General features: G+C 44.1%; 1 protein-coding gene across 2 annotated transcripts; it reads right to left on the minus strand.

Annotated features, from left to right (window-relative positions):
• Positions 1–3,066: 3,066 nt before the first annotated feature.
• Positions 3,067–20,207, minus strand: fxr2 (FMR1 autosomal homolog 2). Of its 2 annotated transcripts, none has more exons than XM_071478027.1 (17): positions 19,508–20,207; positions 16,547–16,599; positions 15,489–15,582; positions 14,673–14,744; positions 13,134–13,282; positions 12,795–12,888; positions 11,285–11,401; positions 10,976–11,146; positions 10,801–10,879; positions 10,540–10,649; positions 9,859–9,945; positions 7,544–7,763; positions 7,255–7,434; positions 6,524–6,718; positions 6,235–6,342; positions 5,983–6,071; positions 3,067–5,877 (listed from the first exon to the last, which is right to left on the minus strand). In XM_071478027.1, the coding sequence occupies exons 1-17, from the start codon at positions 19,556–19,558 to the stop codon at positions 5,767–5,769; spliced, it is 1,980 nt and encodes a 659-aa protein (XP_071334128.1). In that variant the 5' UTR covers positions 19,559–20,207; the 3' UTR covers positions 3,067–5,766. The 2 variants fall into 2 exon arrangements, with proteins under 2 accessions (XP_071334128.1, XP_071334127.1); XM_071478026.1 differs by having other exon boundaries at positions 10,492–10,649.
• Between the last annotated feature and the right edge of the window lie 317 nt (positions 20,208–20,524).

A 20,524-nucleotide genomic window follows, 5' to 3' on the forward strand; every position in this document is an offset into this window, starting at 1 on the left:
AAGACTGCTTTCCAATCAGCAATCGGAGTAAACCAAGTTATAACACAATGTATAGAAACCTATTTGAAACACTGGAAAGAATAGATGAGTTCCCAGGATATATCTGAATGGTATTTGTCTCTAAACAGAGATTGTGAACTGTCTGAATATCTCTGAAGTGGCAGAGACAGAAAGCAGAGGAGGCAGATCCTGACCAGGTGCAGGCCCAGTGACCTCCAACTGGCACAAGAAAGATCAAGGTAATGGGAGGAAAACACAACATGTTGCTCAACTGTTCCTCAGGTGAAGTTGAGACAGAGGTGCACTTCCTCCTAAAATGTGAATCATTCAGTGAAATAAGGAACGTTTACTTTAATAAATCAATTCTGCCAATCCAAAATTCAATAAACTAAATGGAGATTAAATATTAGCCAATGTTAAAAATACTCAGAGGAGAAGGAAACAGGGCAGATATGTATCAATGTGCCACAAGCTGAGGGACAGTGAATGACCTACACACACACACACACACACATGCAAATAATGTACTGTAAATATGTATACATCTATATTAATCTACTTCTACAATAGGCCTTTCTGGTTTAGATATGAGACAGAATTCAGCAAGCCAGACTTTCATAGACTGAAATTATGTATAAACAGTCCAGCAACCCTTTAATTTGAGCTGTTCATCCTCCTCAAACAGGGAGTCTGGAGTCCACGAGGAACCAGAGGATTTGTTTCTCACATTAATCTCAAAAGGAAAATGTTTGTATATGAGTATGCCTTAATGATATGTCTTTGTGAGCCCAAGCAAACAAAAATGGGGTCAAATGAAATGTGATAGCTGCACGATAAACTCCAGTGCCAGGAGAATAAATGTCTCATGGCTGATACTGAGGATATATGTGTAGTTTTCCTTAATGTGGTGTTTAACTATTATTAATATACATTAAAATGTTATTTAATATTCTCAGCTGTTAACCACCAAGTCTAATAGAGCTGACTATGACAGTAAATCTCCAGCAGGGGGAGACATAGACTGATAAAAGTGAAGTCACAGTGGCAACAATAGGGATGATGATGATGATGATGATGATGATGATGATGATGATGATGATGATGATGATGGGATTTTTTCACTACATCATTCTCTTAAATTATTCAGGCATCAGCTCACGAACAATATTGAGTTTCAAATTCTTCCCCAGCTTCCCTGTAGCTTTCTATAAATAAAAATGAAGGATGAATAGGGTTGTGCACAGAATCAGTTGTTTTGTAGGAATGAACTATCGTGGAGGCAACTGTAATAAATGTGGATATGAAAACAACTGACCAGTAAATCAAAGACATATAATCTTAGTCCACAAAACTATCTCTACAGATCATTTCATGTGCTGCAAGTGAACAGAATACATATTTAAATATGTAGTACAGGTATGGGTTTAGGTTTGGCAGCAAATACAGCCTTGTGTGTGTGTGGATAGGTCTTTATGAGTTCATAAAGTCATTCCTGTGTAACTTTGGCTTTTGGGTCTTGCTGTGTCTTGCTAGAAAATAAACTTTCAACCCTCTGTGTCACGAATCTTGTTCACTGCATTGGATTTTCCTCAGATTTCCCAGTATTTCGCTGCATTCCTGTGCTGCTCCCTTTACCTTCACAGGCCTTGGGATGGTGTCTGATGATGATATTTAGAGTTTAATATAATGGCCAGAAAGCATTCTTTTATTCTCATGCTTCTGTGTCTGATCAACAGCAGCCCAGATGTTACATGACTTTTTAAAAAGTTGAAAAAGTTTATTAGTTTACCATGTTGTAGCTTGTAAAGCTGCCAGATGACTGTTGCTGCATGTAGACTATCAAAGCCATGAAACCCTGGAGCTTCAGTGTCCACAGGCCTCCATAGCTTCGCTCACTACCGCCTTTCTAGTAGACTTCTCCTAATGTTTTATAACCGCACTTAATTAAGATAACTTAGTTAAGATTAGTTTTAATTAGCTCTGTTGATCAGTGTGTAAAACATTTCATTCAATAAATTAGATTAAAGCCAACGGGGAAAAGTTCCACCTCTAACAGGCCGATAGCTCCATTAAAGAGGAAGTGATGCACTGTCTCCAGGGGCCCCACAAACATTCAAACAGCAACCAAGATACTGTAAATACCCAGCCGAATGTTTCATATCAAAAGTAGAATTGCATCAGTAAAATAAAAAGTGTCCTCAGCGGCAGATGTTGGAAGACAGTCGGCGCAGGTCGTCATCCATGATGAAAGGCATGAAAAGGCATCATTTAGTAGCTACAATTGTTACACAAGGATAATGAGAAGGCAAAGCTCGACTAAATGATAAAAATAATAGCTGGACTTCACTGATGCTTCTATACAAAATTAGGCTTGCTTAAAATAGCTCAGGACAAATCCATTTGTTTTTGTTACATTGCAATATTTCATCATTTTGAATAAGGTCCCACTTTTTTACAATTTACTGGGGTTTTATTTGAAGTGTTGACGTCCATAAGAAGATACATTTGTGGTTTTCAGCACCAAAAACATCTCATTGCAGTTTTACATCTCTGCTCTCAGGCTTCTCTCTGGACCTCTAGTAACAACAGCCAGTCAGCCAATCAAAAGAGAAGCTCAGATCCTCTCTTCTGATTGGCTGACTGTTTCAGTGATCAAATAAAAAATATAGCAGATTTCAGGTAAACACTCCTCAAACCAAATCCTGCAAGGTTGGATGGTGGGTCCAGGTGGGCGGGGTTTGAGCGGGGCTGAGAGCGGTGACTGCTTTGTTGTGACATCACAAAGTTCCAGAGGTCCTGACGGCTGGTTTTAAGGCTCAGTTTCTGAATACAGGCTGTGTGCATTTCTCTGTGGACTGAGGCTTTGATACTTTCACAGTATTAATATTAAAACTAGACCTGCCTTATACTAAAAAGAAAAGACAGGGAAATCTACTTTTATACAATATGGGACCTTTAAATTACTTCAATGTTTAATGCTGAAATGATATTGACCCTGCAAAAGATTTCACTTGACATTTGGGTTTCGGCTGTTCATCAAAAAGAACAAACTGTCTTGAAAAAATGTATACCAAACAATGAAAAGTCCTTTATTGCCATCAGAACATGAGTGAGAAAACCAGAGACAAAATCTGACAGAGTGAGGAGTCGACTGTACAGCCAGCATCCACAGACACACACGCACGCGCGCACGCGCACACACGCACACACGCACACACACACACACACACGCACACACACACACACACGCACACACACACGCACACACACACACACACGCACACACACACACACACACACACCAGCCAGCAGTCTTTCAACAGGACGTGAGGGATACAGATACATAGGGGGATACAGTACTCACACAATGAGGTATAAAGGTCAACACAAAACATACCAGTAGGGCTTCATCCTCCACTCACACACATGCAACTGAACCAAGGTACAAATACTCAAGTGCTCGTTCATCCTCTAAAAACACAACATACAGGTGAGCAGAAATGTATAACAGCAGCATCTGGGTCATCTCGATTCAACCACGCTCCCATTCATCTGTCTCTCAAAACCTTTGGTCATGTGGACGCTTGCTTGTCATGCACAATGTTGCCCTTGTAGTTTAATACTTAAGAGACTCCGAAACTTGTGAGCAAAGGAATGGGTCTCTTCCTGACTCGTATCCACCGATTAGAAACTGGGACGTTCTGGGCAGATGAGCAGGGGGGTGGTGGGTGGTGGTGGGTAATGGGGTTTTTTTTTGTTGTTTTTTTTTAAGTTTCTCTCTCTTTAAGGTAGAGTTTCTACGTTAGTTGGACATTCAATGTGTACATTAGCAGCAATTCTAGTGAATGAAACAATGGCTTTGTAAGTCAGATTAATAACACCCTTTCCTCATGCACAGGACAGGCACCACCTACTACTCGTTAACTAAATGCCATGCAAGTTAGAAAAATAGACTGCAAACTCACAAGACAGAGAAATCAAAGTTCGTCTCCAGAGAAGAAGTTGATTTCACTTCAATTTTTTATTTCATATTTTCTAAGATGTGGAAATAGCAACAAAAAAACTTGAGAGCGGTAACCAAGACAACAGTAACAATATGAGCAGAGAGCCACTGAGGTTTCCAGTCCCTCTCTTACTTCATTTGCCAACCCAAACTGCCAGGTACAAGACAAGACACCTCGCTTGGTTAAAGTTTTTCCTTCTCCGTCCTGTACGTCGTGCCATCGCAGGCGACCGCTTCGACTTGCACGCACCTGGTGTGTATGCCTCGTGTGTGTACCTGTAGGTGTGTGTCATGTGGCTCTCATGTCATTTGAAGCTGTCCCAATCCCACAGTCCACAGTCTCCAGGCCCCTCCCCCTCCCCCACTAGCAGCACCCGTCCCAGAAAGGTGGTCGCCCCTCGTGTGCGTCTGGAGCTGCACGCTGCAGTGGTTTATCAAGACACTAGTGTGGCTGGAAGCTAGCACCGCCGCCCCCCCCTCCGACACAGAGAAAGAGGCACGGTATAGTTCTCTTTGAGTCTAAATCTATAGTTCAAGTCTGCCGTCTTGTCTGGTCTCAGCCTGTCCTGTTTACTAGGGCTGTACGGGCGCCACCCTGGACCCTCGAAGGACCTAACACAGGTGAGAGGAGGAAGTGACGCGTCAGCCGACACCCCCCCCTCAGGCCTGCTGATAAATAGAGATGCCTCACCATGCGACCCGCCCAGGGCTACGTTTCCGTATGTTACCTCACCCCTCCCCAGTTTTGTTTTGTGGTTGCCAAATCTCAACTCTGCACACACAAACACACACATACGCGCGCACGCACATACACGCACGCACTGACACCCCACCCCTCCCCCCGCCCACCCAACGCTGTCCATTCTACTCGGAATGAGGACAAGCGCCTTGAATTTCGTGTTTGGCACCAGACTTCTTTTTCCTCACGTTGGCCAGCCACTCCCTCTCCTTCCCTCGTTTCACTCATCACTCCCTCACAGGTTTGTTCTCCTCTTGGAACCAAAAAGGAAAAAAAAAAAAAAAAAATTGAAAAAAAAAAAAACTGGAAGATCACCTCTTCCTGTTTTCTTCCCCTTGGGGAAACAAAAACAAACTTAATGGAAAAACTCAAGTTTTTTTTTATTTTTTTTTTTTTTCAAATTCAAGGCACAATGTCTATCAATATTCCAATCTGTCTGCCTCCACTCCCAGGTTCAGTGTGCGAACATCTCGTCACATGAGCTATTGGACTGTCTGCTCGTGCGCCACTCCCTACAGCTTACATCTCTCTTGTCTGTACTTTAACACTGTTAAGAGACGCGTCTGTTTTGGTTGAGAGAGAGCAACCGCCAAGTCCAAACCAGTGATAAACAATGAACAAAATTAACAGAACAAAAAAAAAAAAAAAAAAAGAAAAAAAAAAGGACACAAATAAAGACAACCGTTTTCATTAACAAAACAAAAAAGTCTCGTCCTGTTTCTCGTGTTTCAGTATTTTTAAAAATCAAGTCATATCCACCAGCTCTTTTTTGGCAAGCTAGTTGTATTTTTTTAAATAAGCACTACGTACTGATAGATAGGATAGCATACACCGTTAACGTGTGTTTTTAAGTAGATGCGTTTGTCGTTTTTTTGTACTTTTTCACTCTCATAGTATGAATTCAGGTATTTTTGTCAGGTACTTTTCACTCATCTGTTTAAGGTTTAAGTTAATGCAAGCAGGGACAGAGTTTGCCATGGAGTCTTGCTCTAGACTTGGGTTCGCCAGGGGCAGGGCCGTCTCTTTACGAGACCCCGTTGACCAAGGTCAGAGTCTCACTGGCCGAGGTCATGCCTTTGCTGGGGGAACGCTTGGAGGGTGTTCGCTCATCCTTCTTGGCGCTGGTCCCGTTCTCCTGTGGGTACAAAAGATGGGTAAAAACAGGTGAGAAAAGGTTCAATAATCTGTCTTCAGACAATAAAACTCAGGCTGAGGTCACAGTGTGTGTTTCTGTCTGTACCTTGGGCTCAGGACCAGCATGGTTTTCCTTCTGGGGCAGGTTCTGTCTGCTCTGGGAGTCAGCACGGGATATGTAGTCAGCAACAGTCACTGAAAACATTGAAATCTGTTAGCCAGAGCCGTTGCTGGGGGCCAGGTTGTACTAACAAGCTGCCTAATCAGCATCAGCTCAAATGGAAATGATCAAAGCTTTTATTGACACAGAATATATCGTTTTTTTCCAAAGGGGAAAATGAAAAAAGCAGTGACTCACCACTCTCAGTTGGCTGTCTGTCACGGCTGGGTGAACCTCCCTCTGGGCGGTTGCCACGGTTACGGCGGCGGCGGCTTCGGTTGCGGCGCTGAGGTCGGGCCTCTTCATCTGAAAGCCAAATGAGAAAACACGGGTTAGTCTCTCTGACACTGTTCAGGAGTCTACTTTCGTCAACAAGCATGTGGTTTTAATTTCAGAGCTGTGCAGTGTGGATCCCTACTAAGAGCCATGGCAACAAATTTATTTCTTGACAAATCATAACGCAACAGAACAACACTTCAGTTCTCACCCAGTCCATTCTCACTGGGGCCGGCCTGGCTGTCCGACTCTGCAGCAGCGTCCATTACGCTGGGCTCCTGGTCGTTGCGGCGGCGGCGGGAGCGCCTGCGGCGGTCTCCTCCCATGCCTTCGCTGATGTCGGTGTCGGCTAGCTCTCCTTCACCCTCCAGCAGGGAGTATGGGTTACTGTCTGGGTCCCTCAGCACTGCAGATACCACAGAATTAGTATTACACCTACACTTCCCTAATCTTCTCATTTTTAATCTCCCTCTGACTCTCAGGTGACCTCTCCTCACTTCATCATGGAGGAGGAGCACACCTGTTCGCCTCAGATTAAAAAAAAGGCACCTGCAAAGCTGCACCATAGACGAGGTTCTGTTTCTCACCTTATCATTATTTTAATGTTTAGGTGAAATCTCCTTCCTCTGTGGAGCGTAGGTTTCAACTTCAATTATTAGCAGTTTGTAACTCACAAGAAACACAATCGGCTTGAGACTTATTCTTCAAAACTTTGGATCACAGCATTGTTCCAATTTTTTAACTTATTGTACAACTAGTGAGAATAAATGTGAAAAGGCTGCTTTAAATGACTTTAGATTCTTAACCCATACCAGAAGATGCCGTTACACTGATGCAATGACTTGGAAAAGCTCTCAAACTCACTGAGAAGGTGAGATGATAACACGTATGACTACTTATCTGAAGGATGTCAGTATGTAACTGACGTAGGACCTTAATTACCTGAGCTGATTGAGTTGGAAGGCTTGGACCCTGGTCCCCCACGGCCACGTCCTGAGTTGGAGCCTCTGCCCCTGCCGCCCCGTCGAGAGCCTCTCTCCTCTCCGCCTATGCCACGGGGCCGCTGGTCCCGCTCATTAACGTCCTCCGACTCAGAGGCATTGGACAGTTCAGAGTTTGTGCCTGTGTCAAACAGAGACAAGTCACATAAAACAAACAACAAAAACAAGTTTTTAAATTACATAATTATCTTTTATTTTCTAATTACTAAAATAAAAACGTTCATTCTCACCATATCCAGAGTACTGGCTGTTGGAGGCCCTGCGTCCTCTGCCGCGGCCTCCATAAGTGCGAGAGGTGTGGAGCGAGTTGCTGCTCTCGTCTGTCAAGTAGCCTTTCTCCCGGTCAGGACCTGGGCCTCCAGTTCGACTGGCAGGTGCGCGGTACCCCACCCCGATCTGACGGAGCTGCTCGTCAATCTGGAGACGCTCCAGGCGCAGCTGCTCCACTTCCTACAAGGCAGGGACAGGGAAACAGTACAGACAGTGTGCACTTGAGAGCCTGTTTTTCTGCACATGGTTTACTGCAACGCATCAACAAAACCCCCCTCCCTCCCTGCACCCTATCCTACACCCGGTTATCCACCCGTTGTTAAATGCAAATAGTAGTGTGGGTGATGAGTTCTAAGCAAAATGCACAATGAAACAAAAACTAACAAAATAATCTGTCATCAAGGTGAAGCATGAACGGCACCCATGCTTTGTTGTTGTTGCTATTTCAATGTAAAACGTATTTCATCTTCTCCAGCTGGTGCTGAAGCATAAGAACCCTGAGCATCTAACATGACAAGGTGAGCTGAGCTCATTCAAGTCCACAAAACAATGTGTTGCCACTGTATACAGATCATCTGACCAACATGTATTATCAGGTTTACAGACAAACAAAGCATGCATGCTGCTATTTAAACAAGATGATCCACATGTGTACGGACCAGAACAGGATTAGCCTGACTGTCAATAATTAAAAACATGATTAAAAGCAAAACCTCAACTGCAGAATTACTCAGACATTTAATTATGTAGGCTGTGATTGACTGCTATTGTTTCAGTCTGACATGTTTGTTCAGCCTATAAAACGGCACACACACACATTCTGTTCTATTAACCTGGGGCTGAGCCATGGTCTGAACTCACATCTGCTGTGGGCCTGAGCTGCTTTTGGGCCTTTCACTCTACCACTAAGTGGCGGTAATGCGCCAAGTGCAGCCCTTCAACCTGATGGAATGTGGCCCTCAAAAACCACACACACCAACCAGTACCCAACCAGCCATAGATTATAGTGGTCAAAGTTAAGATAAACAGCTACATCTGTCGACTCAACCATTACTCCGCTGCCATCTTTTAGATTGCCACTTCTTCCAAACCACTGCCAAATCTAAAATGAGAAAAAGTAGAGCTGTGCCTTGAATGACACGGCAGATGTGGAATCACACTGTGGAGATGGAAATTGTCCACTCACTTTTTAATCTTTTGGTTCAGACACAAAAATGAGAAGCACACTGTCTGGTTTTGAGAAGCGTTAACAGAGTCTGGTTCAAATGTTCTCAGCCTTTGCACACATGCCAAAGGGGATTCACCCATTTAGTTAGGTTTGTCTCAGGTACCCTGAAAACAAGAGTAGTTGTAGTTGACATGGGACAATAAAGAGGCTGAGACAGATTAAATGTCTGTTAGTTCTCCAACTGGGGCAATATCATTTGACCCCCCACACAGTCCAGGGGGTCAAGGGATGACAACTAATGTCCTCACCCACGACACTAAAAAACACAGCCAGGATAAAACCATTGTTATCAGTTTATCATGTGAAATCACATTTAAAATACATTTTCAAACTTTTTTCTTTTTTTACTATCATTTTTTTAGGAGAAACACAATGTCTAATTTCTCAGCTGAGCCACATGAAGGATGTTTATAGATGAGGGAGGGTGGGCACTGCTTCTAATGGCGGCAGTGCACTGACAGCAGTTTTTATGGCGTTTCAGTGGTGGGCGATTCGGAGGAGGGGGTCTCACTTCACAGTGCGACAGCTGCCTCCACCGACAACAGCTGAACCTCAGGGGAGGTGTGAAGGAAGTGAGGCCGGGTGGGGGTCCTGATGTTATTTCTGGAAGCTCGGGGTCCAGATAGCTGGTAATCTAAACTCCAGTCTACCCTTCACCCCCATCCCAGAGAGAGGGGCTATTTATAAAAGCACATGAGGTAAGGGCAAAATGAGGTGCTCTCAGCAGCTTTCCGCATGTGGTGCTGGGCAGGAGGGTGACAGGTGACCAATGTGAAGTGACCCTGCTCATACGCCCATACGTCCCAACGGCACCCTGTCCCAACCCCGAATGTCACATAAAGACACTGTGCTTCGAAGAGACGTATTTCCTCTACCAAGTGTCCAGATATATACAGACTCAAATTAAAACTCAGGAACGGCTGCAGTGCACAGAGGACAGAAATGCTGGAAACACACGGCTCTATTTTGTCAGAGGTTTTCTGAGAGGCAGCAACAGAGAAAAGGAGAGTGCCACCATCTACTGGTGAACATGGAGAACTGACTTACCTGGAGATAGGACACATGGTATTCCAACAGGGCCTGAGCATTGCTGATGTTCTCTTTAGTTCCCACAAACACAAAGGGAACCATGCCCTGATAAAACACAAAGAGGGGGAGATGAAGAGTTGAGTGTTGTGCTTTCTTTTTTTTTTAGGGAAACAAATAATCATCACATATTGAACCCCACTGTCAGAGAGGTATCACTGATTGGAAACAGTTCAGACCTCCCATTGTAAGTGGTAAATTACAAACCACCTCTGGAATGATTAGTATGCTTTTTAAAAAAAAAAAAAAAAAATCACACCAAACACACTCAACAGAAACATACTGTCTCAACCCATCAGGGAGAGCGCACAGCTAAGTTCCCACACACGCCCAACATAACTGACATATGTTGTGCTGTGGGCTGTGTCTGGTGAAAAGCAAATGAAAACATAAGTGCTAGTGACAAAACAGGAGAGACAAAGCAGCAGAATGGAACAGTGTCAAAGCAGACAGCACATGGGACGTCTACATCCTGCCGCGGTTAAGAAGCTTTGCTTTTTTGGAGAGCGGAGGGTTGGGGAGTGTGGGGAGTGTGGGTAGGGGGGGTGTGGGCGATTGTAAGGGACTGGGAGACCAGCCGAACGGTCCATTCACCTCTTTGCTGCTGGCAGTGTCGTCCCTGCCAGCCCCCTGCCTGCCTACCTCCTCCCGGGGAAGCTTTTTGTCGTTGTCTCCCTCGATCCTGACGCGGACCACGCCCGACTTGTCCACGATCTCCTGGATGACTTTGCCGTTCTTGCCGATGACTTTGCCTGTGGGAGAAAGAAAAAGAAGGAATGGTAACAGAGTGCCTTTATTATAAGAGCGTATATGTGTGGTGATAAGAAATATGTTATGGTGATGAAGTGTGATGTTGTCACCGACAGAATGAGCTCCCTCAGGAATGTTTTGTTGCTCACTCACCTACAAGATTCCTGGGTACCTGAAAGTAGTCTTCTTTGAACTCAAGATATTCTCTAGCCTGCTTCACCGCCTCTGGTGTCTGTAGCACAACACACATATTCCAGCACATTACACTACAGTATCATCAGACATGCGCAGAACATACGAAGGCTCATAAGCTCATTAAGCAGTGTACCTCTCCGTAGATCCTGAATGTGCAGCTTTCCTCCTCCAGCTCGATGGCCGTGACACCAGGCACCTTCCTCGCCTGTTGGATGTTGGCACCATGGGAACCGATGGCAAGGCCCATCAGGTCCTCCCTGACCCTCACCTCCTCCTGGTAGGCTGATGCTAACTGCTTACTTGTCTGGGAGGGGGAAACACAAACTTGGGTTGAGTGTAAATGTGTAAAAGGAGGCCAAAATGGGTGGCTGGGGGCTAAACGAACACAGACAAATGCTGCCGAGGGCTGGCAGATTGATTGTATTTGACACAGTAAGTTTACCTCCAAATGTTTGGTGGCTTCTTCGTTGCGGGACATTAGCATAAGCTTGGTTCTGATGCTGCGAAAATGCATGTCACTCAGAAGAGTTGCACGCTTTACTGTGGTTTCATTTGTAGACTGTGAAGATTATAAAAAAAAAAAGAAAAGATTAAGTTGCAACTTCAAAATTACTTCAAAACATTATTATTACATTCACAGAGTTTGGAATTGTTTAGTTGATTAGAATCAGGAGTCTTTAAGGAACACTGACAACGTTGCTATAAATGTTGATTCAAAATTTTTTGTAGAGAGATAAGAAGGGGATGTAAGATACCCTCACCGAACACTTTAGGAACACCTGTACACCATTCATTCAATTATCCACTCAGCCAATCATGTGTCAGCAGTGCAATACATAAACTCATGTAGATACAGGTCAGGAGCTTCACTCAATGTTCACATCAAACATGAGAATGGGGGGGGGGGGGGGGCTGGTTTGAATATTTCAGAAACTGCTGCTCTCCTGGGATTTTCACAGACAGTCTCAAGAGTTTTATTCAGAATGGTGCAAAACAAGAAATACCCAGTGAGCAGCAGCAGGGGGGTGGGGGGCAGAGGAGAATTGGCAGACTAAGAAAGGCAGACAACCACTCTTTACAACTGTGGTGATCAGAAAAGCTTCAGAACGCACAATACGGATTACAACAGCAGAAGATCATGTCAGCCAAGCACAGAAGTGGGCACAGGTTCACTAAAACTGCACAGCTGAAAACTAAACGTAGCCTGGTCTGATGAATCTGGATTTCTGCTGAGGCAGCAGATGGCAGGGTCAGAATTTGGCCTCAGCAGCATGAATCCTTGTACCCAACCTGCCTTGTGTCAACAATAACAGGCTGGTGGTGATGGTGGTTTAATGGTGTGGGGGATGTTTTCTTGGCACAGTTCAGGCCCTTTAATACCAATCAACCATCCTTTCAGTGCCACAGCCTGTCTACATATTGTTGCTGACCATGTATATCCTTTTATGGCCTCAGTTTCACTTCTGAAGGCTACTTCCAGCAGGATAATGCACCATGCCACAAAGCAAATGTCATCTCAAACTGGTTTCATGAGCTTGACAGCAAGTTCAGTGAAGTTTAATGGCCTCCCCTATGACCAGATCTGAATCCAGCAAACACCTTTGGGATGTGGTGGAACGGGAGACTGGGGAGCATGAATGTGCAGCTGACAAATCTGCAAAAATGATGTGATGCAATCAACATAATCTGAGCCATGAAGAACTGAGGCTGTTTTGGGAGCAAAGGGAGGCCCTACTCTCTTAGTTTGGTGTTCCTAATTAAGTGTTCAGTGAATGTAACCTATAGATTTCATAGGAATACCCCAAAAATCCCAGACATGTGGTTAGTTTTAACCTTTAAGAGACAGTTACTACAGCTCGTTTGTATCATTTCCTCATCTGTATTTATCTAATGAGCCCATTGACTTGTTCATGAAGCGAGTCCCAGCATATGTGTGTATTCAAAGTACTAACCAGCACAATGAGTTCGTGTGTTTGGGCACTGTAGAAGATGCAGTTGGCTCCGATAGCTTTCCTGAAGTCTTTGTGAATGTTGTCATTTGCACAGCTGTCAATAAGAAAACAATCCACAGGAGAGTTGGCCTCGTTATTCTTTTAGCAGCCGTGGGTCATCGTAACAACACTGCTCACTGAAACAACTTGTGATGTCAGAGTTCAACATTCAAAGAAATGTTTTTAAATGTGTAAAATCATTCATTCATATCTGCAAAAATACCAAAATTTTAAATTTCTATGCCAATTCTAAAGTATATCTGTCTACAGTATGTAACCTGACAATGTAAAGACACTCACATGTCCCTAAGGTCTTCTGGGACAGGGATGGGGACTTTATGGAAGGAGTTCCGAGAGGAAGGGCTGTTGGGGTTGAGGGGCCTGATGCGCTCCGATGTGACAATCTCATTGTATGTGGCATCGCATGCCGCGTATTCAATCACGTAGAACTGAAAACGAGATCCACGAGGTGCAGATTTTTAATAATATAGGCAGAAAAATCAGACACAAGGCAGCCTGACAGCTCAGACATGTGAATTGAAATAAACACCATTATGCTAAGATGTATACAGTGCTGTATTTAATCATATAAGAATTTAGAATGAGCTGTCAAGTTCAAAATTGATGTCACCCCTCAGACTGAAAGAAAATATACTTAACATCAAAAATGCATTTAATCTGTAGCTTTATTCATTTGCTTAATAAAGCTAAACACAGATTCTTCTGTTTCAGAGAAAACAAAGGATGAACCAAAGAAGATGAACCAGGGAGAGACGACAAAATGTAGACAAAGAAAAAGGGGAAGCATGAACGAGTGAGGCAGCGAGATGAACGCTGCACACTCCATGCTCAAAGGACAGTATTAAAGCCATCAGTCAATGCTAGACATTCCTGCAGGCTCTTATCAGACTGCTCCAAATAACAGCACTACACCAGCAGCAGCTCCCATGGCACAGGAGCACTGCAAAGCTGTCCTTTCCATATCCCACTGACCCACTATTCAACCTGCAGCTCGTGCTGGTAACCAAGAGCCGGTAGTGGTTCAAATTATCTGAAAAATTTGAAAAAACACTTCAAAATAAGCCAACTGTGCCTGTTACACAGAGTCTGGTGCAAATCCGTTTTGACACAAGTCTGTGTGAAGAAGCAGCACAGGATGTAATTTGAAGGTACAATGTCAGACCACATCAGAACATACTGACTCTTTGAGCTCATTACCCAGCAGTACTTATCTTACTACAGGCTTGTATTCACTCAGGATACATGCAGGATACTGGGGTACTCAGAGCTTAATAAACAGTTACTGGCAATACAATAGAACGCTGTAGCAAAGTGAAAGATAATTGCTTAGCCTCTATTACTGATTATTAAATACTGAGACACAGAGGAAGCTAGCCTGGCTGGATTTTATCACTGACACGAGGCATCATCTTCTCAACAATATTAATCCGTTTCAGTGAAATAGCTCCAGGAAATCTAAGCCCCGAACTAAAAATTCCTTTAGTGCACCACAGCATCCAAGGCACTGATTAAAAAAAACAAACACTGAGTGGTTTAAAATGTATTTTTTACACATGACAAGACAACAAAACAGCATCATGTTGTTCTTTGTACTTTTCTCTTGTGTGACCGTGGTGTTTGAATTAATGGAGGCATGCAGAGGTGGAAAGAGGATTTGAAATCACCATTAAGGCAAAACACGTTTCTCCAAAGTAAAGAGGATACGCTGTTCTGCTTTAGCACATATCAGCAATGAAACAACCTGTAAATGAAGCTTATGTTTTGTTTTTTTAATCTCATTTTAAAGATGATGTTTCTTGCTTTCTAGTAACCACTTACCTCTCCCTTCATCATTCTGACCCGCGCCAGCCACCAGCCACATGGCTCCTGTTCGTTGGCTCTGGAGTAAACCTGTAAGGAGACATACAGTGAATGACGGCTGAGTCACAGATTAAAAAAAAAAAAAAAAACACAACTATTACGGTCATTACGCATGCTTCAAACAGCTTGTAGTAGAAAGCAGGATGCAATGACAGTGAACATGGCCTTAGCTGCATATTCAGCAAGCAAATGGCAGACCTTCACCGTGACATGAATCCTACAAATCCACTGTCTCGTGATTGGTAAAGCTGAGAGGATACAAAGTGTACAACTATCTAGTGCTGCGTGATGTGAACTAAACGTATAATGTGGGTAAACTTGTTGAATATTGTAATGACAGTATGAGATCTTATAGTGACTTGAGTTTTCAGCCTGCGTAAATTCAATTTCAGTCAGCTTGTACAAAATGCAAGCAATATATTCAACTTTCCCACCAGATAATAATGTTTGACTAAGTCAACATGCATATTATAAATGTGCTGTTCTAATTAGCTAACCAAAAGCACCAGGAAATATGCTAATCTAAACCCTCATGTGCCACAAGCTGTTTGGCCTGTTTTGCAGTTAGAAAAATACTTTAAAAGGCCTAAACATGGAAACTTTCATTTCGTTTAGATGCCACAAGAATGTCCTAGTAAAGACAGTTAAAAGTCAGTGCTAGCCAATAATGATCTGTATGATAACACGCCAAGACACCAAGGCCTTGAGACATGAGGTTAGTGGAAACTCAGGTGTATGGGCTGAGTCAGACAGACACAAAGCGGCGCGCCTCACCTCCACCTCCTCTCCTTCACCAATTTCCTTGTGGTAGTCGGCTGGAGGAGGCAACCGCACGTCGCTGAAGGGCAACTGTCTCTCTGGCTGCCAGCTGCAGCGAGACAACACAGATAAAACACAAATGTTTGTCAGCTTATCAACAATCACAGGTATGAAAATTGAATTCAGTAACAGCTCAGGCGGTCTAGATTCAAGCCCTTTTGACTCTCGTGTCATATTGGGATTGCAATGGCATTGGTGTATCACCCATCGGTGCTGTACAGCACATTAACAGACATAATGGAATAAAAATTAAAATGGCTCATTAAGTTTAATGAGGAAGTTTAAGGAGCTGTGTCTGAACAATGAGTGACTGTGTCCATTGTATGATGTCCCTTTACACTAAATAGGAACTTGAAAATAGCTCAAGAATGCAATGAAGTTCAGTAAATGACTTTCTAAGGTGATACTTGATATTATTACTTCAGACACATAAATGGAAGCAGATGTATGTTCATTTGAAAGTTTCTCAAACTGAAAAACAGTTTTCATTTAAGAGCCTTACTACTATCATTACAGACCAAAAAAGGTTTTTCATTCATTCACTGTCTTATACAACCAGCTACTCCAACATCCCCATGTGCTCAGAGAAAGTAAATGGAGGAGGAGGGGGAAGAAACCATCCCAAAAATGACACAGGCCACCATACTGCCACTCCTCCCACCCTGCATACCATGGCTCACTATTTTTAGGGGCACCCTAATCTACACTCTCAGCCAAGTAGATAAAGAGGGACCAGGGGGACGGGTGGTGGGGCTGGGAGTATAGGAAAGCATGGCAGGGGCAGGAGGGGTCAGAGCAGGGGGTAAAAAAACGGTTAGAGACGTGTATGGACAGCTGCATGCCAAGCACAGGTGCTGAGGAGGACGATTTTGAATGCCTGGGTAAAGCACCAGCCTGGAGCGGTCATCGTAACTCTCAATTAGTACAGTTCAAGCTTCATTGCCCCATGTAAAGACTATTTATCATAAAGCAGACAGACTTACAGGAGCTGTTAAAGGAGAAAGCAAACTTACTTATTTTCAAATACAATTGTGAGTGAGTCTTCGTGGACATCTTTGATGTAACCCTAAAAGAAAAGCAGAAAGAAATTGTTTTATTCCCATGAATGCACAAGACGGAGAGACAGTGATAAGGGGTGGGGCTATGAGCGTTTGATTTTGCATGTAAACAACACGAGACAGTTGGTTTGTAAGCCATGTTAGACAGATACTGTGGCTGTTGCTGAAAAGAGCATCTCGGGCTTTTTCGAAGCCAAGACATCACATCGCTGACACAATTCTCTGGCTGTGAATTCTGCGCTACATAAAGTGACGAGGGACACTGACTCCTCCTGACAGCACAGACAGCCTGGAAATCTCTCTCTCACACACACACTTACACTAATTCATACACAAACAGAATTAAAATGCATGCACTCTCTCTTTGTGTGTAAGTTGGAGGGCAGCAGTTTTGAACGAGGCATGTTCATGAGGGCACATGGATGGGGAAGGCAGGCACTCACTCAGCCTAGCTTATATGGAAAGATTATGCGACCGGCCACAGACAACTCTTACAAGAGAGATCACTGAAAAACGTTACTTGTCCATCATGACCATCCACAAATCTGTCAGAGCACGCCATAAACTTTGACCAACACCCCCAGAGCTCAGCAGTGACAAGACGGGAGGAAAGTGGTGGGTGTGGCATGTCTCTCAGTGTGACACTACCGTATATGGGACAGAGAGGTCAGGCAGTAGCGTCAATTGCAATCATGCTTGGGGGTCAGGAGTGCGTGTGTGGATTCACTTGCTGGCAAGGTTCTGCCTTTGCGCTGGAAAAGCTGGCTGGGGTTTCAGACTGGATCAGGGGCAATGTGTGTGTAGACACATTGAGATTTTCACACCCATCGAGCAGTCCACTCTCACTTCAACTCTGATTATCAATCACCGCTGCCTGCTGTTCTGACAAGGTCCCTGTTAATGGTATCTACACAAGCAGTTACTGTCTGCCAATCACACTTCTTGTGTCCCAGCAGCACTAGAGCTGGTTTACTTCTGGAAAAGACGCCGGCAATGGCAACAGGTCCGACTGAGGAAGTGCTTATCCTCCAATTTCCAGAGATCACATTAGGAGACAGCTGTGCTTGTTATGTTAGGTTAAGTACTGCTTCCACCAAGTACTAACAGGTCAAAGGGCAGGCAAGCCCTCTTTCTAGCATGATATGACTGGTGGAATGAGGGGCAGAGAAGGAGGGGGTTACCGGCAGCTTCATGACATCACTTCATCCTCTGGCCAGCAGCGACATGCAGGTCCATGTGGTGAACAATGCAAACTTCCTCTCTAATGAAAACTGATTAAATGAGATAATTGCATCTTTTCCACATAAGTAGCCAGTGTGTTCAGCTGATTGACCTACTTAAAACAACATGTAAATTTAAGATATGCAAAGAGAGATCTTTGACAATGTAAGATGTACTGCAATACTCTCATTTAGTCCTTTATCAGTCTGTCTGGTATGTGCTTGCTGCTGCAAAAAGTGCAGACCTTAAACAGGACAAAGTGCCACTTTCCAGACAGGTGCTGCATTGCCTTGACAGGTTCATAAATACAATCCTGATTCGTCGTTAAAAAGAAAAAACTACCTGACTCAATGTGACACCAAGGTGAATGAAGTGCATTTAAAAGGCAAAATCCTTTTACCCCGTGTGTCAATCACAACAGGAAAACTAGTAAAGCTTTAGCTCGGCTCTCTCCCATCAAGGACAACACAGCCACTGGAATATGACATTTAAAATGTCACAAACACAGTTAAGTGTCCATTTCATCCACAAAATGAGAGCTGGGGAGATAATGGACGTAATAGAGATGAGTGGAAACTGTTCATTCATGCCAGAGCTGAACTGTCACCCTGTAAAACAGAACAACAGGTGAAGCAGCACGAGGAGAGTAAATATAGGCTCATCCCTAAACCACCATGTGGTCGACTGACCAGCTGAAGGCTCAAAGACAGCATAGAGAAGAGGGGCACATGGAGAAAATAATGCAGTTAAACAGAGAGAAATGAAAATAAAAGATGCCATAAGGACTTCCAAATAGAAATCAGGAAGAGGATGTATTGGGTTATTTGCCAACATCATTGTCTCGCCTCAGTTTGGGAATACCTCCATTAGAGTTATTGTTAAAATCCCAAATTATGCCAGAACCTATAATGTTCACCAAGACCCTTATCTGTATGGCTGAGTGACTGAATAAACACATTTGAGTTCTCTTTGAACAAAATGTATGTGTTGAGTTCAATTTGAAGTCACCAAGTTGTCATCTTAAAGTGGTATTTGAAAACAAGCAAACGAGCTGTGACACAGCAGCATCAAAGACTTCAAGTCATGTGTCTGGATGTGAAAGTATACTTTCTTTTAAAAATGAGGCAGAATTGAAACAGAAACTAGCACTCTAGTTCTTCCTCGATACACCAATAAACATGTGTGGTGCTGCTAGGACGTGGGGCAGGGCTACAAAACAAACGTGAAGTATGTGAGCTTTGATGTAGCATCTCATCATACTTGTGCGTAGGAACTGCACAACAGCTGTCTGATTAGCTGCTCGCCACTGTTTTAAACGCGTGCATCCCACATTTCAAGACAGAGCAATGTCTTATGAGTACTCCTGTATGCCAATCCAAAACTACAGGCATTTGTCTTTCCGATAGCATAGCCTGTGATCATATTGACAATAACTAAAAGCTGCCAAATATAGGCCATACTTGGTGATGACAAGTGTACTTAGCTTAACTGCTAGCTGGAGCTAGCTACCCACCCTACAACGGCCAACCCCAATGGAACGCAAAACCATCCCTGTTTATCAGCACTGGACCTAAGCTAACATTAGCCAAGTGATGGCTGGCTGGGGCTGCGCTCAGGAGAACGAAACCTAACAGTTTATCATGAAACAAAACTTTTAACAACGACAACTAAAAACTGCGACTGTCACCAGGTTACCTTGTAGAAGGCCCCATTCGAGCCGCGAACTTCCACGGCCAGTCCGTCCATACTCGTCGGTAGATCCCCACGGCTGTGCTTGTCCGTAGCCGTTACGACTCCCTGCGAGTCCGGTAACGTTACCACCCCCAGCTTCGCCGGCCCTTCGCCGCTATCCGGCCGCTTGTGGATTTCCAGTGTTTCGGGTGGAGGGAGAGGGGCAGAGGTGAAGGGGTTGGGGAGATGGGTGTGATGGTGTCAACTAATGCAACGCAGACGCTCTCTCCAGCGGCAGCCAGTTAGGAAGCTCCGTTGTCTGTTTTTGTCTGAATGTGGAATTTGGTGCACCGCCACGAACAGTGGTGGAGTCTCGACGTGAGCGATGAGGAGAGGCGAGCTAATGATGCTACGGCAGGAGGATGCTAGCTGATGGATAATTAGCTGGGAGGCTAGCTATCAACACCTTGATCCCGTCAGTTTTCAGGGATGCTAGCTGGCTAGCATTTGATAGCCTGGCTGCGTTTGATGGTTGGTGCGTGTGGCGCAGTCGTCGCGTTGAATAATTTCACAGAAGTCGTCACCGGGGGTCGTTTCTTCAGTCTGTGGTGCAATTTTCAGCGGCGTTTCTTTCCCAAAAAGCGTTTGAGACGCACTACCGCCCGGCGACTCCTTACTCCAACTACCCGTCCCCTCAACACACGCCGATAGAGTGAATCAGAGAGGGACTGAATGACCTCGAACACCCCACCCCTCAATGGCAAAGACCCGCCTGTTAGGAAAGCCAGGCTTATGATTGGTCTAAAACCTCGGCAATCAACTCTAGCGCTCACTAATTGGTTTAGCAAATAAGGGTTGGTCCAGAAGCGAGACCAATGAAATATAGGGAGTCGCATCCTAACACAATCCATTGGTTTTATCCCGTGTCAATTATAATGTCACACAAATTGACTGGCTCTCATATCTAATTTTGCCCACTCATTGATGAGAGTGGGGACCACCAGCCATTGTGTAAACAGCACTATAGTGGAGTTACTATAT

This window comes from Trachinotus anak, unplaced genomic scaffold (assembly GCF_046630095.1).
Source record: "Trachinotus anak isolate AG129_WGS33_773 ecotype Australia unplaced genomic scaffold, CSIRO_AGI_Tana_v1 ptg000005l, whole genome shotgun sequence".
NCBI classification, from domain to species: Eukaryota; Metazoa; Chordata; class Actinopteri; order Carangiformes; family Carangidae; genus Trachinotus; species Trachinotus anak.